The 27,306-nt window shown below is 42.5% G+C and overlaps 1 protein-coding gene across 1 annotated transcript in view; it reads left to right on the top strand.

Moving 5' to 3' along the window:
* tshz2 (teashirt zinc finger homeobox 2) overlaps window positions 1-25,165 on the top strand; it is a 39,445-nt gene extending 14,280 nt beyond the window's left edge. The window contains exon 3 of the mRNA XM_005740977.1: window positions 21,408-25,165. Within this exon, the coding sequence (XP_005741034.1) occupies window positions 21,408-24,445 (3,038 nt within the window). The 3' untranslated portion in view covers window positions 24,446-25,165. The remainder of the gene's footprint in view (window positions 1-21,407) is intronic.
* The last annotated feature ends 2,141 nt before the right edge of the window (window positions 25,166-27,306 follow it).

The following is a 27,306-nucleotide window of genomic DNA, read 5'->3' as shown; positions in this document are numbered from 1 at the left end:
CTGAGACTTGTGACTGAGGGCGACTTTGTAGTGTTTACACAGCTACTTTCAGATTGTCCCGCTGAAATATGAGAATTAACCTGAGGTGCCACACGGGACTGTTTTAGTTGGAGCTTATTGACATCTTTGTGTCTTTAAAAAACACTCTTTGTATCAGTCGGATTTCTACCCATTGAAATTTAGCTCGCTAAGAGAGAGATGTTGCAAGGGTCTTTAACTCATCAGCCTCTGAGCGCGCAACCTTTTTGTATGTATGCTTTCTTTCTTTGAGTTGTTCCTGGGTTTTTGCATGTGTTACAGTTGTGTTTGCATGTGTTTCTTACATGCTTCATGGCAGCCCTCACACCCTGGCAGCGACCCAGCTGAAAAGTTCCGGTACTGTCCAGACGCATCCTTTAGGGACCTCATCAGCCCCTGAATTTCCTTCCCCTCACGCCTGAGGGCATCCATATTCATTTCCTCCTCTGATTTGGGGAAAATGATGAAAGGCTGGCTTTTTTCCCATCTCTTATTTCCTGCCAAGGTTGCCTGCATTTTAATGCGACGTAAATCTGCAAAGACCTGCAAACATGCTCCCATTTGGACATGGCCAGTTCCATGTTATTAGTATCATGCCATATCAAAAAAAAAGGAAGTCCCAGGGTTGTTAATGTTATTGTAATACGATTCCTTAAAACTTTAGTGTGCATCAGTACGATAATCCATTTTGTTATAAATCTAGCTCGTAGTTAGGCTCAATTACTCCAATTTCACTGTAAGCTGTATTTACCTGTCTTTTCCATAGGTCTGTTTCTCATAAAATGAACATTTCATTCACTCCTAAGTTATGAGTGCTGGATGATATCATGGAGATAACTGCACTGGTTTGAAATAAACCTGTGATTAAGCTGGTGGGTGGGTATTTACTCTTACCGGAGACAGGAAATGAATGTTAATGAAAATAACAGTCGCGTACAGTAATAACCCAACTCTGTAATTATTGGCATGCTTTGATGATGCCATATATACTCAACACACACATGCGCCTACTTAACTAAACCTCAGGTAGACTATTAGCTCCACTAGCAGGATCCTGCCCTCCGCTATGCACAACAGTGCTCAGGGTGGGGAGGCCTTGCCCAATGAAGGAGCGGGCTTTCAGTTGCCGAGACAACCCTAAACACACATGTACACAAAGGAAAGGTCCCACTGTGAGAGAGGATCATCTCCACCTCTGGCTGGATAAAGAGCGCTCCACACACTGGAATGCACTCCTGCCCTACAGGCGTATGCAGCAGTGTGTATATGCAGTTCGCAAGCATCCCACACACCATTCATGGAGTTTATACTTACACCCAGAATGCTGTGTTTGTGTTTCCCTGTATTTAACAGCAAAGCACATTAACAGGTATTAGAAAAACAGCACTGTGTTTTGCTTGAAATACGAGGTGAGATTCTAGCTCCTAATAACAAATCTGAGATTTGTACCAAACACAGGAAGTCGACCGTAATAAATTATTAATCACGAAAAGCTGTTTTCAGACATTTAAAAAAAAGAAGAAAGAAAAAGAATTATTATTACAAAATTGAATCTGAAGACTTGCCGTTTTGTCTCGTGTCGTCACCGCGACAGCTCACTCTCAAAGATGGCACTTGATGGTTTTCACTAGTGAATTTAGAGCGCTCAGAACTTCATCCGTATTGTTTGGCTTCAAATCTGGGCCACATATGATAACAGAATTATCCCTCTCTACAGTAAGCGTGTGGAAACTCATGCAACGGTCTGTCATCTGAGGTCTGCAAGATGCAAAATAGCTTGTGGCTGTGGGTGTCTGATAGACCTCGGTTTCTTTTATGGTGCAGCTTCAACTCTACGCAGAGAGAGTGTGGGCATGTATCACTCTGACCCAAACACACTTTTAATGCTGACTGGTGCAGCAAAGTAGTTTGTGTATTGCAGCCGGTGCCTCTTTCACCATGAGTGCAGGTTATATTTTGGTGGACGTGGTGTCACCTGTGCATTTATATAATGCCTTTTCAGAAAGTTAATACACTTTGTGTGGCTGCGGAGGCTGCGCTTTTGTTAAGAGTGTTTGAGCGGTCGGAGCCAATTAAACTGTTTTAAATGGGTTAACTTTTTCCACATTTCTTTACATTAATAAAATTCTTACTCTAGGCTGTGCAGGTCAAGTTGCTCCAGGATTACACACACACATATATATATATATATATCTATAAAGGAACTTAATGTTAGGCCATCTGGAAAATAGAGCTTTTAAAGAGGGTGAGTAAAACTTAAGCGCTGCAAAGGGACACAATTCAGCTAATTGTAAACAGCTGCAGGTGATATCACCCTTCAGACTACAGACAAAGCAGGGGTAAAAAGTCCTACTGAAAAGCTCTCAATTTAAAAGAACACTGCAATCCAGTCTATCCTACTGAGGGAAATATAAAGTGTCTGTTTTAACAATAAATGTTACCAATTTACTCTGTCCTCAAGTGACAAATGTTTTTTTTGCAAACATTCAGGCTTTTGCACTGCAACATCCTACAGGCAGAAACCCCTACTGAAAAGCCCATTAGAATCAAATGAATGTCAAATTCTGCTAAGTGTTTGCACATGACAAACATCTAACATGGCTAATTGCAGATAAGTGTCAGGGTGAAATGTGTTTTGAGCCTAGGATGGTGCAAAATGGCGTTGTGTATTTCTGTTTTAGTATAGTAGTGATAAAGCCGAGGTTTGGAGCAAATGTGCCACGAGATTTCCTTTAGAAAAGCAGAAACGTTTGTCTGCATCTTCAGTGTTTGTCAGCGTTGAGTCATTGTGGTTGTTAAGGTCATTTAAGAAAGAGCAAAGTTAAACGCTTCTCATGTCTCATGACCGACATCTGCATTTCTTGTGAAAATAAAAAGAAAGGCACATACTGCACAGGCTGTTTGTAACAAGAAAACAAGTCCTGGATTTATTTTCCTTACACATTCGGTGCATTATGAATTAGGGTGTCTGCAGGTTATGAAACAATTTATTCATTTCCCTTAAAAAGGCCTCAGAACCTGTTAAAATTTTTAAATTTTATTTACCAAGATCTTGATTTCTTTTTCTCTTGCCTAAAGGCAACAGAGTTAGTTAAATTTTTTTATGTGTCAACTGTCAAGTGACATTACACATCCATACACCTCATGTGAGCCTGGTGTGATCGTTGATTGTCTGCACACGAGTCTGTTCGGTGCTTTTTCTATTTTGCTGCTGCTGCCAGCTACAATAGCAGCTCATTAACTCATATATATGTAAGTATGTGTCACATCTTCCAAAACTTCACCGAACTACTTTAATTGGTTAATTCAGTTAAACATTATCTGAGTGTAGGCTACGCTTAGTGAATAATTATATATAGATGTGAAAATTGGATGTAAAAAGTCAATATGTTTGTTGTTTATTTAAATAAATTACAGACCTTATTAACTCTACTTGGAATTAGTTGGAAAAAAAACATTTTTTTTTGCAATTAGTTGATTATTTGATGATCAGAAATAAACTATAATTATATTAATAGATTCGTTAAGCAAAACATAAAAAAAAAAATCCCCCTGCTGTGATTTTCAGCTGTTACTCTAATGCTATTTGAATTTTGAATAATTGATCACTTAACCAAAGCAGTTTAACAAATAGATTCACCGTCGTGCAGCCTTAGTCTGTTACAGTTTTTTTTGTCTCAGCTGTAATGACTCCCCGTATTTCACATTGTGTTCCCGTGTCTGTTTGTGCTGGAGTTGTAGAGCTTCCAGTGCTGTAGTAGTGCGACTGGGCACCATCTTGTGTCCTGAGCAATAGCAGCAGGCTGTTCCGTGGCAGCACACCAGCTGCCTGTAGTTTAGGGGAAGAGGCACTGGGCTGGCCTATCTCAGATTTGGGTCTCTGAGTTATTGACCCTCGTTGATAAACCCCTCTGAATGACACGGGCATAATTCAGCCTAAAAGTTTGCACTGTCACCGGGATGAGCTCACTGTCTTCGCTGAATATATGGGTGCAATTTTCGAAATAGGTTTATAGCAATTCTTGAGAGAGGAGGGCGAGATAGTGATATTACTGACTTTATCACTGCAGCTGAGCAGCATCTAGCACCTCGGTATCTCTCTATCCCTCCACTGTAGAGCGGTGAGGGATCACAAAGCACATACGTTGTCTGTATTACTAAAGCAAAATGAAAAAAATAGAGTCCAGCTCCTAATGGGGGGGGCAGGGAAATGATATGTCATTATAACAGTAATGCTCTATTATCCGCTCTTATCATACACTTACATGTTTTTTCTTCCCTCTGGTTGGGTTTTACATTTACTTTAGTTGTATCCTAACTCAATAAATGTTGCATTGTTTGTCTTCTTGCAAATGGATCTTGCTCAGTGGCTATCTGGATAAGCATGTGGTGTGTGGTGCGTTTTATCAGATGGACAATTTGCTTTGAATTAGTATTCAAGTGCAGTTTCTTATGTTGCCATTAAGGGCTCACTTTACTGATTTCCTTCTCAAGTGATATAATATGTGATCTAATGTGTAATTTAAGGACGTGATCAAATTTTGTTCAAACTTGTCTGATAGATGTGATTTTCAGTGTTCCGTCTCTATATTTATCCTAAAAATGACTTCTTGAAGTGAGTGAAATAGAATCACACTGAATGTAATTAAATAATGTGAGACTTGTTAAGCAATAGACAAAATAATGAGTCATTCTGTCTATAAACTGCACCTTTAATCCCATTTAATTTTTTCCCCCTCCATCAGGCTGCATTCTTAATGTATTTTGTCAGTGTAATGTGAACAGCTCATTGTTGAAAATTCACCGAATCTCTTTTCTTCCTTCTTCCTTTTTCCGTTTCACGTGTGGAGACAGAACCTGAACCCATAAGAATCTAATATACTGAGCCCAGTATAGTGCATCCCATAAATTGATTTTGACCCAGCCTTTGAACAAAAGGAACACTGTTGCATTGCCATCCGCGGCTGATGCCACTCCCTCTTTGGCTCACGCTGAATACTCTCCTTTAATAGTGTGATGGGTGGTAGCTGACTGAAAAAAGTGCCTTATTTAGTTGGTTGGGGAGAGGTAGGCAGAGCAGGGATGGGGTTTCTGTGACTGGCACCGATCAATCACTCTGTGAGGGGAAGCTAATGAAGCAGGCTATGGTTTATTAAAGGGTTAGCAGAGAAAAGATTACTGCAGGGCCCAGGCTTCCCAGAAGCCCAGTGAAGGAGGATACAGTGCATCGCTAATGGTTAGGGGCTAGCCGTAAAGCAATCAAGGTGTTTACTATAATCTGGCTCCTATTATGTGATCTATTATGTGGGTGTGAATAAAGACGGTGTTGAAATGTGTCTTGGTTGAAGTTGAAGACAAAGCAAACATTACAGCGCTAAAAATCTTGCTGTTTGCGATCAAATTGACACAATCTGGGGATGCCAGATTGCAAATTTATGGTATAGAAAACACAATCTTTCACAACATGTGACCTCTGCCAGTTTGCCGTTGTTTTGGCATTTGAAAATAGAGCCCTGATTTAAGGCAAACACTCGTCGGATGAAGTCAGTAAAATAACCTTATTCTGAAGAAATATGAGCACGGTGAAACCGAGGCACTCTCTCAGATAGTTTGAAAGACAAATGAGTAGCAGGGGAGTGAAAAATGCAAAGCAGATGTTTTTCTCACCGTTTTTAATGGCAGCAAGACATTACTGATGCCATTACAGAGACCTTTTATGGCTTCTTTTAATCCCCTGGCCTGCCTGAGGAAAGGAACCCCTTGTGGTGCAAAGTAGCCTCTTTACTTCGGAACGACAATTTGAACCCATTTCCAACTCACTTCCCTAATCTGCCACAGGGTTTTACATGGCTTCCTCTGTAATTATTCTGCTCTGAAATCAAAGGTAAAGAGGCATTAAAATGCACCTCCTAGGTAAACATATGCTGCTCATCATATAGGGCTTCACTCAAAAGTGTCTTCAGTAACAAATAGTTCCAAAATCCTGCAGCTTGGGCATAGCTTTGCCTCCCTGCTGCAACTTATTTCGGTCATTTGGTTTACATTTTCAAAACAAAGCAATGCCTTATAATGAGATCCGATAACTGGCTTTTAACTCCGGTTGCACATTGGAGGGCTTGATTTACATAGAGTGTAGCGGCCGTTGTCTGCTTCGTGCATCAGGCCTAACCTGTAAAGCTCAGAGGAGCACTTACAGGGGTCTGGTTAGGGGCTAAAAATGAGGAGGAGATGAACTATATGGCTCCGTCCCGCAGTCCAGCCGACAGTATATCAGCGGAATCGCAGCTGCATGGGTGTGTATGTGTGAACGCTCTGCCCATAAATATCTCCCCCCCTTCAACCCACCCCAATGGGGCCTCTCTGATGGTGATGGCGAAAGGATGTCGCTGTCTGGGTGATTGAGTGCTGCTGGTCCTGGCCCTGGGCACATCCCTGCGCTCTGAGCCCAAGTGGGAGGCCTACTGCTGAGCGCTGGCCTGAAGGGACTAGCCTGAAGGCGAGCAGCCGCACAGCAGCAGGATGTGCCTCTCCTTCTGTCTCTGACAGAAGAACACCAACTTGGTGTAACAGCTTCATTCGCTATTACCGGAACAGGCAGTGGAAAGTATTTAATTAGCCTAATGTTTTTAGTTTTAAAGTAATCTATCTATATGATGTATCTTATATTTATATATACATGTACAGCAGCCTTATCTGAACTTGCACCCCATCTCTCTAAGCCGTTGTCATCCTCGCTCACTCAGAAATCTGAAATAATCAAGGCGCAGTAATTAGCCTCACTTGCTGTATTGTAATTGGGGGCAGAAGGAGGTTGCTCAGTCTATATTTTTCCCCTCTTTGGTAATTGCAGACTTTAATGTGCCCTCTGTTTAATTTCTATATATGTACACATATATGGAAGCTGGTTCCCATAGATGCCGCTGTTATTTCAATGCCGTGGCTCATGTGCCTTTCATCAGTCATCAGAAGCTCCAGCGTTTTTGAGAGAGGGGAGAGTTCATTTTGGAAACCCACTGTCTATTCCCTTTTTGGGTTTCAGTGCCGTCAGCCTTCCCACTGCCTCCACCATGAGATCCTTGACACTGTCCAGGTCCGTCCTACTTGGCAAGAGGGAGAGCTACAGAGAAAGGCAGAGTTTATTTCCTGTTCTTGTGAATCATATATCAGTACAATTCCCCTCTGTGCTGTTTGGCAACGGCGGAATGACGGGTGTCATTTATCATACGGACTGAAAGAGGCTGTGGGAAAAGGGATTTGAATTCTTCTGGAAGTGTGTGGACTCTCCTTAGCGGTGAATCATTAAACGGAGGAGTTTTTCAACAGGGATATGAGTAACTCCTTTGCACAGCTACTTTGTTCCCCTGTTTCACTGGCTGGCTCAGTCATTAAAAGTCTCAAAAATAAGATTTACTGGTTTTATATAAATTGTGAAGGGACATGGCATTTAACTTGTAATTGGGGATTTTGTCCTGCTGAATCCATTAAGTCACTCTTCAGTCTTTGGTTTGATGCAGCTTCGTGCTCCCACTTTGCAAGAATTATATTTAAGCTAATTTGAATTTACAAATTTGATTAGCACTGCATTTGTCAGCTTCTTGTTGTCCTGCTAAGTGATGACATTTTCATCTTCACCATACAGTTATTTTCTTCCTCCTTCAGGTTCTGTTGACTGGTATTTAAGATTGTGCTTTATAAACATTTTGTGTTCCTTTGGATTTTTCTCTTCACTTGTCAGGGACGGTTACTATTTCCCACATTTTGAGCTGGGTGATCAAAGAAAACGACTTTTGATAAGGCTGTCACCAGCTCTTCAGCTGCACTGGCAGAAATAAACGTGTCAAGCTTTAACTTATCCTCTGAAAAACATACTCCCAACCCCTGCTGCTCTAATTGAGTGTAACTCCCAGAAACCTGTGAACACACATGCAAAACTGAGCAGATCATAAATCAGGCTTCTATAGACAGCCGCTGCCCCCATCCCTCCCCAAAGGAGCTACTGGTTTCCATAAGCTGCCCAGAAATCAACCTCTCCTTTATGATATTTTTGCACCCACCATTCTTGGGTTTTTTTTTTTTGTTCTGAAAGTTAGTTGAAGTCCTCATCACATGAAAAGTGTCAATAAGGTATTGTATAGGGAAATGGTTCTTGGTGTGTTTCAGCTGTCAGCAACTGTTAGCTGTCTCTCATGTGCAGATCACAAAGTTAAATGTGCTGTCAGCAAGTCCTCAGCTAGAAATAGACGTGTTGAGGTTAGCCTGAGAAGCACCGCCACCCCCTGCTGCCCAGTAGAATGTGGATCCATCAAACAACGTGAACACATATCAAATCTGAGTGTAGAGGTGTAATGAAGTACATTTTCAGGTTTCGAGGTGTTGGTATCTGCTATAAAACAAAACGATTCAAAGCTGCCTTTGGTCTGTCTTTGTGTAGACAAAGATAAACTCCATTGAAAAACACCTCTGATATCGATGCTATTTTGTAATCTTTACCTTTAAAGCTGCAGCTTTATTCAATGCAGAGGTCTGGACTGCCTTCCGCCTTGTGGAGGGTAATATTTTGATGTTTTCTGAACCCAAGCTCTGAGTGCATGACCCCTCCCAGAGGCCCTGAGTCCCGGGCCAATATCTTGACATGTTAGCCTGCCACCGCCTGCTAAAGAAGAGTGTAGATGCCCCTGAGGTAAATGAAAACATTTGGTTCTTGCCAGACCTGTTCACATCTCAGCTGGGCCACATGAGCTGGCAGGTGACGCGTGTACTGAGGAGAATCGGAGACCGCAGCGGTGGCCTACTTCTTTTCTCCCACACAGGCCGTCTAGGCCACAACCCAGAAACACAGATGAATATGTTCTTGGCTCAGAAAACACCCTGGTGAAACTGACAAAGACTGACCCGCATCCAGGTGAAATTCAGGCGCATTCTTAGCCTTTTTATGCTTGGGGATCTCTTTCATTCACCACAGTGGAGCACAGACCAGCACAGCGCTCGTCTGTTTTTGAATCCTTCTTCTGGGTCAGTAGTTCCTCACCGTTGTGTCTCAAGTTGATAAAATCCCCTCGTTAGTGAATTTAGGGGTTTATTTAGTGGCTGTGCATTCCTGATCATCCTCCTTTTTGTTCGGTAATTTTCAGAAATAGACTTGACATTGTGTCACCATCTCATATCAACAACTGCAATTACCACACAATCCACATGCAGGTCCCACGGGGGAGCGTGATTGCAATTAAAAGCATGGGGCAAATGTTAATTAAGTAAACTACTTCAAACTGGAAACAGCGACAGTTTTAAATGTTTTTACTTTTAACCTTGCACTTCTTTTTCACTCCCGTTTATATTCAGAGCCCGGTGCAAATTAGAAATGAGACACAATTTCATTTTTTTTTTTTAGTTTCCTTACATTCCAAGCTCTGAAATATTTCTACATTTTTAATTGCAAATTTAAAATGAAATTAATAATTTGCCACCTCTGCGAGGTTGCTCGCACTTCCAATTGAAGCTTTTTCACGACCTACTGCTGTTGGTTCATGTTGAAATGTTGTTCAGTTGACTTGAAGACTGGTGCTGGATAGCACTGCAGTTCACCGGGTTATTAAATCAGAGGGAATAACAGGCCAAGTTCTGGCCATTCTTGTGATTGATGAGCCAAGCTTTATTTGCTGAGGCGGTGTGTTTGTTCCTGTGTAATTGTCTACCAGATGGCTAAGCTAACTGTTCTTAAATGCCTTCAGACCTGCAGGGGTCCTGGGTCTTAACATTTCCCCTGCTAATGACATTATGCCTGCAAACATCTCATAGTTTTTCTTTTTTTCCCCTTAACTTTTCTGATCTCTAATGTGCAGGATCAAAATGACTTTGCGAGGCATTTAGCTCAAATTATTTCCTCTGTACAATTCTGTTTTTAATTTCTTCAAAGTAGATGTTTTCTAATCGCTCTGTTGGTAAACTCCTTTGCGAAAATGAGCCCACTCATCTCGAGAGAGAAGGAGAGGGAGACTGAGTGAGAGAGAAGCAGGCCTCCACTTTACCTGTGAGGAGTCAGATTGGAGGAGAAAATGGATCTAGGTGGCAGTGCGAGTCATCAATCACAGCCCCTCAAGGGGAGCTGCAGCTAAAGCTGCTCTGAAGTGCTATCTGTCAGCTGCTCCGATCCAGCCGGGGGACCAGAAAGGGGCCGTATCGCCACCCATCAGCTCATACCCAGCACACAAGCGCCATGTAAACATGTGCAGGTGTGCCTGTCAGAATAACCCTCGTCCCAGTTCACAAGGTCATGCATATTTTCACAAACGGTCACCGTTAGGACGTATCCTCCTTCTTGGTGATTTTCGAAGAGATCTCCGCATGCTGCGCTTCCTCTAATAGATTTTTGATTGTTAACAGTGGTGGGTGGTTTATTGTAATTTAAAAATGAGCGTGCCGCTTTCCTCCGTCCCTCCCATTCCAATCCCGGATAAAGCCACCAAACGCTTCTCAGCCGATGTCGAGCCGCGTATGTCGATACCTCTCAAGATGGATAGTTGTTCTGCATGCTTATTGATTCGGCACAGGCCAGAGATATAAGTATCATTTGTCATTTCTGGAATTATTTGGAGTCCTAGTTAAAACCCAGAGTGGGGGGAGATGGTCGTGCCTTGGGGGGGGTTGGTAGTTGGTGGGGGAGCAGCGAGTTGTCTAGGCTTTGATGAATGACTGCATGGGTTTTTGGTTTTTACTGCGAGCGCCGGGGCCCTTTAGCTGCTATTTGCTTTCACTATGGTCCAAGAAAAACAATGCGATGGGTCCAAGGACTGAGCAGCATCGTCCTGTCATGTAGTGTAACGCAGCGAGCAGGGTGGTCCAGGCAGAAGAGTCAGGAGGAGGCTGGGCCTTGGACAGTGCATGCTGCTTTTCCAAAAGACCCAGTAGGTTATAAGCCTTCCTGCTGCTCTCTAGTCCCAGCTGCCGGCCTTGAAACACATGCAATGAATTTGAATATTTACTATTCAGAATTTACAGTGTAATGACAAACAGATCTCAGTCTTTAAAAAAACATACAATGGGGACGAGGAGGGATGTTATGTGGTAACAGTAGCCCCAGCTTATCCCCTGTGACTTTGATTATGTCCCATTTTAGGCAGCAGGCCAGCAGCAGAGCTGGCTTCATTACTGTATGGATCATCTTTTAAGACCGTTTAAGATCAGAGAGAGCTATCGGCCATTAATGACACAGACTCCAAGAAGTTCATTATGCTCAATCCATTTGATTCATTCAGCCGAACAGTCAGTTTTCAGAAAAGTGGAGATTTATTTTCTTCTTTTGTAAATGTAATGAAATTGTTTCATTTCCATTTCGGAGCGCAACTTGAAAGTTGAGTCAGACCGTTTTGGAGTTTGGTGGAGGAAAAAGTGTTTAACAGAGGAACATGTTTAACAGCAACAAAAGAGGAGAGAAGAGAAACCCCCGACACGTGAATGACAAGTAATTATTTCTCTTGTCCATCAAACTGTGTTTTGATGCAGGGATGCGATCAAACATGATATGAACAATCTCAAGCCTTCAAATGAAAATGATTCTCAAATCGTGCGAAGCCGGAGCGCGAGCTTTTGTGTTGAGCCGCTGCATGAATCATTCATAAATGTGCGCATATACATGAACACGCGCACTCGAGCGCACTGGGCAGGGCACCCTTTTCTGCTGGACCAATATTATTGCCACAGCTTTTCAATGTTAGATGACCATTGTGTATTCATTTCCATTTTGGCTTGCCAAAATGTCTTCTCACAGCAGGACGGGGATAGAGAGGGAGAGAGTGACAGCTTTGTGTGTCTTTCAGTGTTTGCTGCTGAATATCCCTATATGCACTGGGCTGACCGGCTGCCCCCTGATCTGGGGACAGCGGACTAGGCCAGCCGCGCCGTCTCTTCTCACACTGCCTCAGAAACACTCGTGATTATTAGCAGCTTTACAATGCGCTAACCTAAACTGGGTTATAATAAGCCTGAATAATTAACGACGATCGCGGCGTTATGGTGTAGTTGTAAGTATTAATTTGTAGCAGGCACATGCTCGCTACAGTATGTCACGAAAGAGGGTATTTGCATTAGTGGGGCAGTCTTCTCCATTTTGTTTGCCAGAGCAGCGAGAGGACAGACAACAGGGGCCCGGCTTAATCCCTTTGGAGAACTAGTGCATGAATTGATATATCCTCCTCTCTCTCCGTCTCTCGCTCTCTCTCTGCCCCCCTCGCTAATGTCTTTCCTAGAACTTGAACAAACAGCCAGTGCGTGTAGAACACATAAGACAGATGTTTAGGATTACTTTCACCTCATTGCTCTATTGTGTGCACTTTAAGGGAGCTCAGCTGATGTGGAATGCCACTCATTCAGGCTCTCTGCTCTTACAGGGCTCCTCCTGCTTATCAAAGTGCCATCTGCACTCAAGACAGAGCTACACAATGTTTAAGAGTGGGATGCTGGGAAGATGGATTCAGTGTTTTTGGGTAATAAGACTTTTATACGCTAAAACCGACACAGTAGCAGTGTATGCAATTACTGGTGGTTAGCTTTTGTCCATTTTTAAGAAACACGGCTGTTTGGTGGGGGCGCCGGATAAGAACCCTCTTTCTCCCCCACATCCCCCTCATCTCAGTGTGTGTTTACAGATGTAGAAACAAATGGGCCAGACACATATTGATATTTGTTGAGGGGTGACATTATCTTTTAGCAGAGCACTTATCTAATCTGGCTGCTGTGGGAAGCTGGAGGAAGTGGCTATGGGACGGGGGCCGGGGATGCTGCATCTTTAATTACCATTGATATCGCAATAGAGAAAAGAGGGGTAGAGGAGCATAGCCGGGGGGAGGCTGGGTGAGGGGGAGCTGAGAGAGGGAGAAGACCCGTGTTCACTTTTTAATTAAGGCTCCGTAGTGTAACTCGTCAATGTACATTATTGGAAGAATGAACGTCAATGCCATTGCTTTTTCTCCCCCTCCTTTATCTCTGTCAATGATTCAAAGACATGATTTATGGTTCGTCTCCGTCTTTCAGGATCATCCATCAAGCGCTGGCTCTGCCGCAGCGCCACCCGTTGTAAATCATTCTGAAAGCCTGTCACTCATTTCCATTAACCGTTCCTCTGTCGCTCTGGTCTCCGCCTCCCTCAACCTCCTTTTTTTTCTCCCCCTTTTCCCACTCCTTTCTCCTCCCCCCTCGGTGCACAACCTACAGCCACGCAGGGTATCAGTTCCGTGCCGCTGCTTCGTCCGCCTACCTTCTTTTCAATAAATTAACCACTTTCTCCCATGCAATGAATAAAAAAGGCTCTGCACTCGTCTTGCAGTCGGCACCTACTCCTCCTCCATTATAGCCGAACACCTTAGAAATGTCATGCCGCTGACTCGTAGGCTAAATGAGGATATAGCGCAGAGAAAATATTTTTGTTGCACCGACTTTTCCAGTGGCAATATTTGAACAGCTTTGATATGTTTGGAGTGTTTTATCAATGAACGTATTTCGCGCACGTATAGGGCGCTGCGCCTGGCTTTATTATGTTTCCTTCATTGTGGATGAATTTGCCATTTATGCTTTCATTCGGAAAAGTCTAACAGTTAATGGAAACAATATTATGTCTGTAATTATTTCGTGCAGTAAAAGCACCCCTAGTCCAGCTATTAAAATGCTGTTGGTTTTCTGTAAATTCTACCAGTAGCTTAATTCAGACACTCTCACAATGACTGTAGTCTTTAACCAGTTTTTATAGAAACAGGTCTTATGAACAGAAATAATTGGCTCAATGGAGTGACTGTCAATCTCTTACAATGGTTGATGTGCCTGCTCTGGGGAGCCCAATTCACTGGCTTCTTTTTTCATTCTAATCAACATCTAGATATCAACACAGCAGAATACCCACAAACAGCAGAAAGCCTGTTTTGAGGGGAAACTTTCAACTATTGGGTGCCAACACATTTCACTATTTGGGCAGCCATTGTTCTCCGAATGGGCTGTCAAAGTGACAATGCGCACCAGGCAAATCCAGAAGTTTGCACTTTTCAGAAAACAGCGGGCCCTAATCATTTTGTGGAGGACACTTGACAACAAATTTGCCATTAAAATGAATCTGAATAGGAGGGAGCGGGCTGTTTTGAAGCATTTCTGCCTCTCTTACTGCTGCTTGTCTTGTCCCACGGAGCTCCAGGTTTGGCTGCCTTGCTTCTCTCCCTTTATGCTTGCCATGAAGCAGCCTTTGGTCCCACTAGAAACTGACAGTACCATGCTTCAGCTGCAAATTCACTCTGTAGCCTCATTGTATTTAATGAAGGGAAAAAGTGGCAATCTACTATTAATGAACTTGGAATGTAAAAAAATGCCTCCCTTTGCTGAAAACGGCATAAAACTGCTTGTACAAGGAAAGCTTTGGCTGGAGCCCATCCAGAATCTAATGAAAGATCTATACAGGGACAGAGCGGGCGGGAGGAGTTAGTGAAATGCAGATTGTTTTAATAGAATACACACAGTCTCTTCCAGCTGCACTATCAGATTCATCAAGGCCTGACCTTGATGGAGGGCTGTTGCTGTTTGGGAGGGCCAGTGTTTAGGGTTCATGCAAAGTTTATGATGCCGGGACTGTATGCGCTGTATATGCATCTACTGCTCTCGAGGGAAAACTAAATGGAACAGCGTCCAAAAAGACTTGCCACTGGTTTTTGATGCTCTAGTATTATATTATGAAATAACACGATCACAAGGAAATAAAAGTTCAATTCAATAATAAGGATAATTGCATCCGGGATGTCGCCACTCAGATGCAAAATAACAAAATGCTCCTAAAACATCAGAAAATGATTGAATTGGAATTGAAACCCTCTTTATTTAGTCAGGCTAGTGAGCATGAAAAACAAACAGCACGTTAGGTGACTGCAGGCCATCATACCTTTCACTCAGTATCTCATAAAACTCGAACAAAGGCCTTATGTGTTCAAGGCAGTGGTCCTTTAAACGATGGCCCACTTTCCTCCCCGCTGCCACGCAAACATTCCTGACTGACATTCAATCAGGGAAATTTGAACCGAAGCAAGATGGTCTTTTATTAGTACCGCCCTGTTTGCTCGACTGGTCAGCTCCAATATGCGAAGCGGTTTGAGTGGCGTACTGTAAGATGATGGGTTCACTCTCTGATAAGGGTGAATGAGGGGTAAACTGCTATTCTGCAGAAAGGAACCATCAGACCTCATCATGTCGCTCCTGGAGAGCCGTGTCACGGGCTCTTCAGAAACCAAGTGACAGAGCGGCGCGAGGCTGCTCCCCTCCTGCTAGTGGAAAACACACTGGAGCTGAAGCAGCCCCGCTTCTGCTCCACCAACTGGAACTTTATCAGTTAGGGCAGAAAAGATCATCCATAATCTGGCAAATATACGCAGAGGCTTTTAAGCCTCTTCAGTTGTAAGCTTATACATGTTCTTGAATTTTTTATATATACCTGTTAGCGAGAGACTGCGGATTCTGGTTGTGCTGCTAGCTACACAAAATACCTCATTACGGTTTATTCAGCAGCCAGTAATTTAAAGCATTAACTCGCTTTTTTTTCCAGCTCTTCTTAATTACAGCTAGCCAAGTAAATGTTATGGATTTTTAAAAATCTGCCCCCTCGTTTTAATGAAATTCAGTCGTTTTAGTGGAGGAAGAACCGTTCACATAATTTACTTAAGAAAATGTATCGATGCTGTGCTACAAAATACGACATATGTGAAAAATAGAAAGGTCAGCATTAGAGATTTATATGTTTTTGGATTATTCTTAAATGCATTTAGATACACAGTATGAGTACAGCTCATACTGAACCAGAGACCAGTGGAAAGCTGTGTTAAACAGATTCGGATCAATGCTTATTAGCAGTGCATTAGAACTGGTAATATTGAAGAGACTGAAAACTATTTCCAAAATTCAGGCTGCCTGACACATTCAAAATTCCAGTTGTTATCATATGCGCATACAGCACCTGGCTTTGTGCCGTCAGTGTTTAAAAAATCCTACGAGACAGGAAGGAAACATTATATGTATAATTGTCTCCTCTGGTGCTGACAGGGGACCCTTTGGTGAGACGCAACACCAGGCAGCATCATATAATGTGGCGGCTGTGGCACGTTCAAAGCGATGACTTGGGTGCTGGAGTGCAGATTGCAATGCTCTCCCACCGCTCACTTCCAATTAGGCAGCCGGCCGACTGATGCATCTCAGAGCAGAAGCTTCTAGTAGGCATCAAAAGGAGCAGTGACTTCATGTTGAGAAGGGGCTCCTGGAGTTAGACATTGCAATCTGATGTGGCTCAGTAAATACCATGATTAGCATCCATGCAACATGCAGGAACAGACTTTTACTAACTCCCACATTTGTGTCATTACATAAAAATGTCCCATAACTCAAACTAAACATGCTCGAAAGCTGTGCGACTTGTGCGCGTGAGTGTGTGTGTGTGTTTATTAGCGATTGTGCATTCCAAAGTTCTCTGTGTTTTTAGTTAACAGAATGTTGGTTGTGAAAACATTTTTGATTAATTGCCATAATTATTGTGATCATTTTTGCCCAAATGAACAGCCAGATGGCAGGATATGGTGTCATATTTGCGATCCTATCATATTAATCTGGCTCCGGGTCCATCTGAGCACATTGTGCCATTTGTTGTGTTCACAATCTGTCCTCAAGTTGTCCGTGTCTTTTTTGAGCTTCCAGTTTTTATTTGATTATATTAGACTATTAAATATTAAAGTTGAGGGTGGATGAAAGCAAGGCATTTATCTGCATGAATAGCTTGTGTTTAGTCAAGTACGTAATGCGCTTTAAGTTACATCTCCTTCATGCATACAAAAATTAACAACAGTGTTTCTGTCTCATGGATTTCTAGACAAAGCCTGAGAAAGATCCAGCAAAACTACTTTGCAGGGACTCGTGGCTGCTTTTAAAGCCACTTCACATTATCTAGTCTTTTATATATTTTTTGCAGTATTCTTAATAACTGTTTGCAGCTAAATACAACACGATAAAGACTCAGTCTGTCTGCAGAGTTTCCAAGTCTGTTAACTGCATCGTTGGAATCATTTAACACAAAAGTGCTCAAACTAAATAATAGGTCAGACAGGATCTAATGACACATTCTGATTTAAAAGCAACTCAAAAACTGTTTCATTCTGTGATATCAATTAACCTCCAGACAAATTTTGTCAAAGGGAGCAGGCTGCGTGTGATTGTTCTCTCTTTACTCTGCAGTGTCCTTGGGCTCGGGGAGACTGTTTCCTGACAGGGAACAATGAAGAGAGAGGTGTTTACAGATCTTTACAGATGGCTTCGGGGCTCAGAATTAGGTCTTCGCCGTTTCTCATGTGATTCAGTTCAGAATTAACTTCAGATGTGTCATCAGGACTATCATCAGGATGTCTGACAATGTATCTGTTTGATCTTGACGTGCACTTCTCACCGAGTTTGTCAGATATCACTGTCAAATATTAAACCTTGTGGCATGTGCGCGTCTCATTCTAATGATAGCTCACTGAAGAAATCGCATCGTGGTGACTTTTATAAACACATCATGCTGTTTCCAACATTGACAAAGAGGAAAAAACTTCACAACTTTGTTTGCAATTATGTTTTGTACAGCAAGTACTTTCTGAGTGACATTTCCCACCTATTTATAACAACAGATGAGCAGACGGTGACTAAGTGCTGCGCCACGTAAAGCTACAGTTAACTGGGTACATTGCTTAGATGTGAGTGAAAGCACAAAGTGGAAACAGATACATAGTACTACATTTACAGACGACCCGGAGAGAAGCTTCAGTCCTGACCTGCGTTGTTACTGTGTGCTCTGCCGGTCCAGCAGGCCTCTCTCTATCTCCTTCTCTCTCTTCCCTTTTTTTTTCCTCTTCACGTGGCATAAATCCGGGAGATGAAAATGTCATGGAGCAGGTTCATTTTGCAAAGAGGTTTTGATTGCCATGCGCGTGTAATTGATTGTTCCAAGGACAGGGGGAAATCTAGAAATGTCATAACAGTCCTGCTTAGGTTGGTCCCACCGCTATGCAATCAATGAGAAGTAAAAAGAGATATTGATTTGCGAGCAGCAAAAACTGTAGCTTGAGACAACCGGGGAGCACTGGGGAAAGTGGCGCAGACGTGCAGACCTGTCACTGGCACCTATGAATTACCCAATCTTCTCTGAAGATAGTGTTACCTCGGATACTCACAAAGTCCTGCGATGGGTATTGCAGCTGTCCATTAGCTAAGCTCCTCGGGCTGCTAACTCTCTGTGGCTTGTCAGATTAATGAAGGAAATGTTGACCTTCCAAGGGATAAATGTTGATGTTCTCACCATTACAAAAGTTTCTCCTGGCATGTTAATATCGGAAACAGAATGCCCTTTTACAGCTGTCACATACATTTCTACAATGACTGACGCATTTTGAATAGACTCACTTCCTCTGGGAGAGGGGATTTCGCTCGATGAAGATACTAATGCTGAAAAGTTGAGTTGTAAATATAATCTCATGTACGCTTTTAACACCGGCCCTGTTGGACAGCATGCCACCATGAAGGTAGCAGTAAATATAATCTATTATTTTCTGTGCAGTTAGCTGTTTTTCTCTGGATGTATGGGGAAAAAGCTTTTTGGCTCAGAAACAGGCTGCCGCTTCTGTAAATCCCAGCCTCGCTATGCCAAGAGTCTGTTCTAACGGATAAAGGTTATAAACACTTCAACCGTCTGATTTATGATGGACACCTCAGGTTTTTTGACCTTTGCATATCTCTGTCTGAAGATATAAATTTGTAGTGACACAGATTGGAGGCTTTACAGCAGTTTATGACATGCTAAATCTCAAGCAAGGCATGCCAGCCTCTTGTTTTCTAAGGCTAGCTGGGCTACGAGTTGCCTCGTTCGGACTCCGAGACAACATTTTCAAAGCCAGCATTTCTTATTCTTTCTGATTTATGAAAAAACAAGAACTGTGCCCAAGAACTAGAAATAGCTGTTCACTATTGTTTTACAAGATGATACACAACTTAGTGCTTATGCTTTGAACAGTGCTGCTTTATGAAGCGTATCACTTGACAAACATGTCACAATACAATGATCACTCTTGTAGGTGTTTGGTTGTTTTCACATTGTCCTTGAGTGTGCTCTTGGATTAAAGAGTAATGCAGCTTGGCATGGCAGCAGTTCTGTGGTAGATCAAGAGCTGGCAAAGCACAGTTACAAATGGTGTGAGAAGCGGAGTTAGACATGTGGGTATCTTGGAATGATCCCCTCTAGAAGGTTAATTGGTGCCTCAGGATGTCTGCTACTGGGGGCATCTGATAGAAAGGCATACAACAGCAGGAAGGGCAGCTGTTAATCTCTGTCAATTTCATCCTCAAATACTAAGATGAGGACAAACATTCACATTAAAGTCGGTATAGCTTTGTCGTATTTCCAGGAACCCAGTGTTTATCCCTTCTTTGTCAAATGCACAATTATTTTACTAAGAGGGCAGTAAATTTCTAGGCACAGGAGATGTGCAGAAAATGGCCTGCACTGTAAATTATGGTCTGATCAAGGAGTGAACAATTTTCCTTTAACCACCACCAGACTGGAAAATACTGTTCTCCCCACTTTGGTGAACATTCTTGCTATACTTTCAGCTTTAGTGATGACTTTGAAGAGAGATGACATCAACTGGCTGCTTGTCAAAGCCATTGGTGTTCTCCTTCACTGTGAATACTATATATAAGACTATAAATAAAACATACCTCTGTGCTCTTGACAACTCTCTCCCTTAGCATCAAGGGTGTTTCGGAGGCCATCACAGACCTCGGCTGGCCAATCAAAACATTTCTCTTGCGGTAGATCAAGGTCACAGCACATAGGGGCTCTTGAGTCTGTGTGTGTGTGTGTGTACAGGCTCTTGTTCGCCAGGCCCTGTGCTCGATGTTTGTTTTGAAAGTCCGAATCCCATCTCCATCTCCATCCATTAGCTAGCAAGCAGTTCATCTCCCGGGTTTCTCTTGAGGCACTTGTGAAATATTGATAATAAAAAAGTCGTACTTTCAGAAGGCAGAGAAGACGAAGACATTCTATGGGCTGCCCAGTGTGGGACTTCTGAGTGCTCGGCTTCAGTCATCCCCTCATGGAGTGCCCCTTTATTCAGAACAGAAATATTAACCACATGAAATGCATAAGTGCCTGGACAGGGCTGTTATGTCCTATTCATATTTAACTCGGAGCACATCTGCCGCGTCTCTCCCAAAATGCACATTTTCCAGCACGACTACGAGGCGGAAAATATCTCAGATGTGTGACAACTCTGACAAACTGCATTTACTGCAGGATGTCTTCAACAGATATGCAAACTTTGTTGGCGTGGGTTGCCGGGTAGTTAGATTTAAAATAATCAGAAACAGTTATTGTCAGAAAGGTTGTAATAATCTTCTGTAGCCGTCTTCATATGCCACGCAGACCCTGCAGCCACGGCTCTGTGCTGAGTCAGAGTTTCCACTAATTGGATGATGGGAAATGTGTCAATTAGAAATACTGTTGTTTAATTATCTGTTAATTGAAGCAATAATGTTTGTGCTCTATGAGTTGAGAGAATGAACAGGTGAATAATGAAAGAAGTAATTGCTGTTTATGAGACTGTCAGGGAAAATATAATGACTTGACAGATTGCCAGTAATCTTTTGAAATTTTGTATAATTGTCTGGTTTTAGCACTGATAATTGAATCACTTTTTCCACCAGCGTGATCAACATTTGCATCGGGACCAGTGTCCGTATTTACAATATACTTTTATTTTTGCTATCAACAAAATCAGTTGCCCGATGTCAAATTACAGAATGCTGAAAGAATATTCCGAATAGTCTCATTTTTCTCAGCTATGGCTTTTAATTTATTTCTAAATCACTGAGGGATGTTATAATATCTCAGTTTATGTTAAGCCATTCCTCACAAGTGGCTTCAGGGAGTCTAAGATGTTATCCAGAACAGCAGGCTTACATTTTCATTGCAGTTTTGAGGCATCTATAATCACCGTGGAATAGGTCATTTGCAATAACACTCAACAAGCCCCAGAAGAATCAATTTCCTTTTGTCACTCAGTGGCCAATGATTGTTGTAAACATCTCAACTTGAGGCCAGGGAAAGCTTGGACACAGCGCTAAGTCAATGGCCTGTCGTGAATCAAATGGTGCTGTTACACCAGCAGCAGTCTGTTAGCAGAAACATTATGTCCACCTATACTCAGCTGCCTCCCAAGGCACAAGGCAATCGCCATTATGCTTTCTGGAATGACTTTTGCTTTCACTGTATAGATTGTTTAGAAATTATAAATTAACGAAACTGTTGTTTCACAGTGTGTTTTTAAAATGTTATATCTCTCTTGCTTTTTTAGTGTACGTGCCCGATGAAGATGCCGCTCTTCAGGATTCCATCGCTGAAGAAGACGGAGATAACGACACTCAGACTGAAGAGGAATGCTCGGAGAAGACCAGCCCCAAAGTGTCTGAGGACAGAGAGCTCGACAACAAGAGCACTAACACTTACAGCAACCAGAACTCTCCCATTAGTGTCCTTTCCAATCAAGAGGCAGAGTTGGAATCGCGCCTTAGCGACAGCAGTGACAGGCTCTCAGACTTCAAAACCTCATCGCCACCTGAGAGCCAGCGAGACGAAGAAAGCAGCACCTCCAAGCATAAAGAAGAGACGGGCAGCAGCTTAGAGAAAATGAGGGCGGCCTATGCAAACTTTCTCGCGGATTCTTATTGGACGGGGATAGGAATGGACTTGAAAATTGGCAAAAACACCAGCAAAGCCAACTGTGACAGCACCAATGGAAGCACCAAGAGTGAGTTCGACTGGCACCAGGACGCGCTCTCTAAGACCTTGCAGCAGACACTCTCCCCAAAGCCTGCAACCAAACCCAACCTCTTTAGCTCTGTGCACCTCTACAGGCAAACCACCAAACCTTGTGGCTCGGTGTTCACGGGAGCCAGCCGATTTCGCTGCAAGGACTGCAGCGCTGCTTATGACACTCTGGTTGAGCTGACAGTTCACATGAACAAGAGCGGGCACTACCAAGACAACAACCACAGCAAACAGAGTAATTCCTCTGCCTCGTCCTCCAAATCTAGGAAACGAAATTTGCAAGACATGGAAGGGAAGGAGGATGCGCAGAAAGTTTTGAAGTGCATGTTTTGTGGCCATTCTTTTGACTCGCTCCAGGATTTGAGCGTCCATATGATTAAAACTAAGCATTACCAAAAAGTGCCTTTAAAAGAGCCGATCCCAGTAATCACACCCAAATTACTGCCACCAGCAAAGAAACGGGCTTTCGAAACGAGGCCCTGCTCCCCTGACTCCACGACTGGTGTGTCTGGCTACACTGAGGCACAACGAGCTGCCAGCATTGCAAACGCCAACAACAATCGATATGGATATCAGAATGGAGCGAGTTACACCTGGCAGTTTGAGACGTGCAAATCTCAGATTCTGAAATGCATGGAGTGTGGAAGCTCCCATGACACCCTTCAGCAACTGACCACACATATGATGGTTACTGGACACTTCATCAAAGTTACAAACTCAGCTTCTAAAAAGGGCAAACAGTTAGCCCTTGACCCCTTGGCCATAGAGAAGATCCAGGGTTTGGCTGAGCCTGCTGTCAGTGACACTGAAGGAGAAAAAGCATCTCCAAAAAATCCTTCCCCAGGGAACGGTGAGAAGGATAGCCAGGGGGAAGGTACTTCAGACAAAATGGAAGAAAGTGATACTAAAGATGACAAGCAAGAGAGTGAGGATCAAAAGGCCGGCAATGGGACTTTTAAGTACCCTTATCTACGTGAGGAGGATCTTGAACAGGACTCAGGTGGAGGAGGGGACATTCTTAAATCTTTAGCCAACACAGTGGCCTCTGCCATAAATAAAGCTCAAACAGGGACACCGAGCTGGAGTGCCTACCCAAGCATTCATGCTGCCTATCAGCTCTCTGGCATCATCAAAAGCGCCCCTCTCTCAGCATCTCCACCTACTCAGCTAAAGCAGACGTTCAACCACAAGCTGAGACCGATTGCCCCAAAGGGGAAGTTATACCACAGTGCTGTGGGAGTTGAGGCTCCCCAGGGACAGCATCAAACTGTGGACATCAAAAAAGAAAAGGTTGGCATTAGCGATGGTAAAGAAAGTCAGAATATTAAGTTTGATCTGGTGGAGAATGATGACAGCGATTGTCAGGACGATTCCTCTTCCTCTTCAAAGCTTGATACAGACTGTGTGAATGAAGGGAGTGAAGCGATCAAAGGAAAGTTGAGCCCAGATTTCTCCGACAGAGGCAAGACACCGAGCCCCACTGCCAGCAATGGACGCAGCACTACTTCAGAGCCTCTCAGTGACACTCCGGATATACTTGGCATAAACCCTCTTAGTGCACTGCAGTCAGTTCTGAACAATCATCTGGGGAAAGCAAATAAGCCCAATAACTCAAGAGTAGATAAACTATCGGCTCACACACAGTCTATGTTTGCGGACATTAATCGTAGCAGCGAGAAGTCGGCTTTAATGCTCAGAAATCCTGTAAGAAATAAGCCTGATAACCCCTTTCTCTTTGTTAACGATGACCAGCCAATAGATCTGACGAAATCTAAACACAACAAGGCGAGCTCCCTCCTAATGCAGCCCTCCGCACCGATGCCACAGAAATATGCTCTGTCTGATATCGCCGATATGGTTAAAGTGCTTCCGAAAGCCACCACTCCAAAACCATCAATACCATCAAGGATTCCATCTATGAAACTGGAATCGGATGTCAGGCGCTTTGAAGATGTCTCAGCGGAGGTGTACTCCGTCCACAAGCGTAAAGGTAGACAGTCAAACTGGAATCCACGCCATCTTCTCATCCTGCAAGCTCAGTTTGCCTCCAGCCTCTTCCAGACCTCTGAAGGAAAGTATTTGCTCTCGGACCTCGGCCCTCAGGAGCGGATGCACATCTCTAAATTCACTGGCCTGTCCATGACTACCATAAGCCATTGGTTAGCAAATGTAAAGTACCAGCTGCGGAAAACGGGAGGGACCAAATTCCTGAAGAACATGGACACGGGCCACCCAGTCTTCTACTGCAATGACTGCGCTTCCCAGTTTAGGTCACCCACCACATTCATTTCCCATCTGGAATCCCATCTCGGGTTCCAAATCAAAGACATGTGCAAAATGCCGGTAGAGCATCAGACGAAGGTAGAGGAGCCAGAACTGTCGAAGGCCCTCAGCGTCAGAGCCACAGAGGCTCTAGTCGCGGAGGAGGACATTGACTCAAAATTCAAATGCAAGCTCTGCTGTCGGACATTTGCAAGTAATCATGCAGTCAAACTCCATTTGAGTAAAACTCACAGCAAATCCCCTGACAACCATTCACAATATGTGGAAATGGACAAGGAGTAGTTTTTCATATTACCATCACCTTTTTTTTTTCCTTTTTCTTGCCTTTTTATTTCAATACACGGGTCAGATATTTCAACCATTTTTCAATTATCATTGTGTAGTGTGCATTGTAACGACTTAAAAAAAAAATTAATGGATTACAGCAAAGACACACTGGTTAGAATTTGTGTAAGGAAACACTAAGAGATACTTTTGCACCCTGCTCAAATGCATCACCAGTAATGAAATGTATTACTGCTTGAAGAAACATTATTGCTGATGTTTGCATGCAATAGCCCTGGCTATGACTACTATTTATTTGTATGATATGTCAAGTTTCAATTGTATTTCAAAGACAAAATAATGACTAACTGTACTTTACAACCTCTGTGATACAGTGCAGCCGCACAGACGTGCAGTTGTTAAAGCAGGTAGCCTGATAACGCGATCACACTCATGCAGACCTGTACAGTGTATTGCTATGTAAAGATGTTTCGTGTTGCAACGATAGACGAGGGGGGGAAAAGCACTTTAATAAAAATTTAATCACCAGTTTAGACTCGGATCCTGTACATGACTCAAAAATAAATTAGACAGTTTCAAAATGAGGCTCTTTCACATGTAAATATATTTTAGAAGGAAAAAAAAAACGTGTTTCATGCAACAAGGATAACAAAAAGGCAGATGATACCTGTGATACCTGCACCTTTTTTTACTTATTCAAATAAAGAGTTAACATTTGATTGCCTTGTATTTTTTTGCTCCCTTATTTTGATTATTTTCCTACTTTTACACACAATAATCAGCTGATATGATTCACAATAATAATATAATTCATTTACAATAAAGCCTTTCCGGTTATTCATACTGTATCAGCTGAATGTGTGGACCTGTAAAATACTGTGAAACATTCACTGAAATCTTCGCAGGCCACACAGAACCTATACACGACAAAGAACAACATCACGACACTATAGAGCACGCCACACTCATTTGTTACCTTATGACTTTTAGATACACTTCAAAGATCTTGTTGTCAGACTTTATTGCTTTCCTGTGAATGCTGCCGCAAGATGGTATCATAACAATTAAACATATTTCCTCCAGCTCTATTATTTCAAGGCTATTAAAAATAATTGCCTCCTAAATTCATAAACATTTTATGCAATTCATCTTTTTTTTTCAAGCAATCAAGTCCTCAATTACCTCCACCCATCAAATCTCTATTTTATAACAGGCAACTGACATTTGATGGTAAATGGGAAAAAGCACATGGGCACTGTGGTGATTTGAATGCTGTGACACCAACTTGCCCCCTATTGTTGGAAATGAGCAGGCAATCACGTTGTTCATCAGATGACTCCTAATGCAGTTAAAGTATTCAGCTATAATTTCTCCCTGCATTTATAATTACTGTCAAAGACCACACACCTCAGTGAGCAGATTAAAGCTATAAATTATTTAGTGCCTTTCTTCGCCGATGGATCTCTGATTTGTCTGTGGGGCCATTATGTTTTAAAGGAGCAACTTAGTTCTTTTTTCTTTTCTTTTTTTGAAGCAAGCATTGTCCTTAAGCTGCAGCAGAATGCTCTGCAGAGAAACAATGAGAATACTATTGGTTTTTTTTTGTTCATTAAAGCGAGGCTGTGCATTTTGCAGCACATACTTTTTCCATTTTTATCTCAAATGCACGTTGATTTGCCGTAATTCTATCCACAGCAGTTATTCAGAGCATATTTAGTCTACAAGTGCATTTTGAAGAATCAGCACAACCTAGTAGAGACTTACCCAAGGCTAACTAAAGAAAAATGCTGTCATCAGTGCAGCCACAGAAGGAAATTAGTTGTCTCTGGCTATAATTTGCCCTAATAAGTCAAAGTCAATGTGGGATTTATTGTTGGTACACAAAAAGCTCGTATGGATGTGCATTTTTTAAGGTTAATAAGATTCTTATCGTGAAATAATTTAAAGGTGCAAATCAAAATACATATCCGCTGTTTTCAAATACACATTATTCTTTCTAATGCGTGATTTATTAAATACCTACATTCTTTAGGTACCATAATCATCATAATTAGGTGAAATAACCCCATTATTCTTTGGGTGCTTTATATTCATTTTGAGTGTTTGCATACATTAACGCTGTTAATTGCATTCTACATGCAACATGTCATGGCTAATTACTGAACACAGACACACCCACAGACACATGCACGGTGGAAAAAAAACAAAAAACCTGGTTGTCATACGTATCAGTGACGCTAACGCGCTCATACGTGGACCTAATATAAACACAATATAAGCTTTTATTTGTTGCAGTTCCACATTAGCGCTGGGTAGATGGCCCAGTGATGAAGCATGACTCCGTTCATGTTGCTCTTAATGAAAAAAGAAATAGAATTAAGAAAACATGTAGTGAACAGTGGATGCGGTCACACCTCGCCCTAAATGGAATGAAGCCAATTTATTATGTTATTTTCACTATTAATAACATTGATTTTTACAAAAGTTCAGCTGTGAAATTGTTTTGAAATGTTTTAAGGCTTTGCAAATGTCTCAGTGTCGGACTCCAAATACCAAAAGTGCTTCTATTATTCCCTCCTTGAAGATACTTTCTAAAATAGTCCTAATGGCTTGGCTGAAAAATCAAATTATGCACATAAGTATACTTGCGTCGCAGATGCAGTGATAAGCGACCTTAGCAAAATTGACGCCAGCTCGCATCTACGAATCCTTTGTCAATCTGTCATTAAACATGCTATCAAATAATGATAAGTGTGCGCTCCTTGCTTGCACTGGCGTGCGTCTCTCTGATGCTGATGTGCTGTAATAGGGCAAATGTGCATCAGAATTTGCCTGCTTGGATACACACAAAACATTTA

Source organism: Pundamilia nyererei, unplaced genomic scaffold (genome assembly GCF_000239375.1).
Source record: "Pundamilia nyererei isolate P.nyererei 1_Seehausen unplaced genomic scaffold, PunNye1.0 scaffold00106, whole genome shotgun sequence".
NCBI lineage: Eukaryota > Metazoa > Chordata > Actinopteri > Cichliformes > Cichlidae > Pundamilia > Pundamilia nyererei.
Note: the sequence above shows the minus strand (reverse complement) of the source record. Positions and strands in the feature narration are given on the sequence as shown.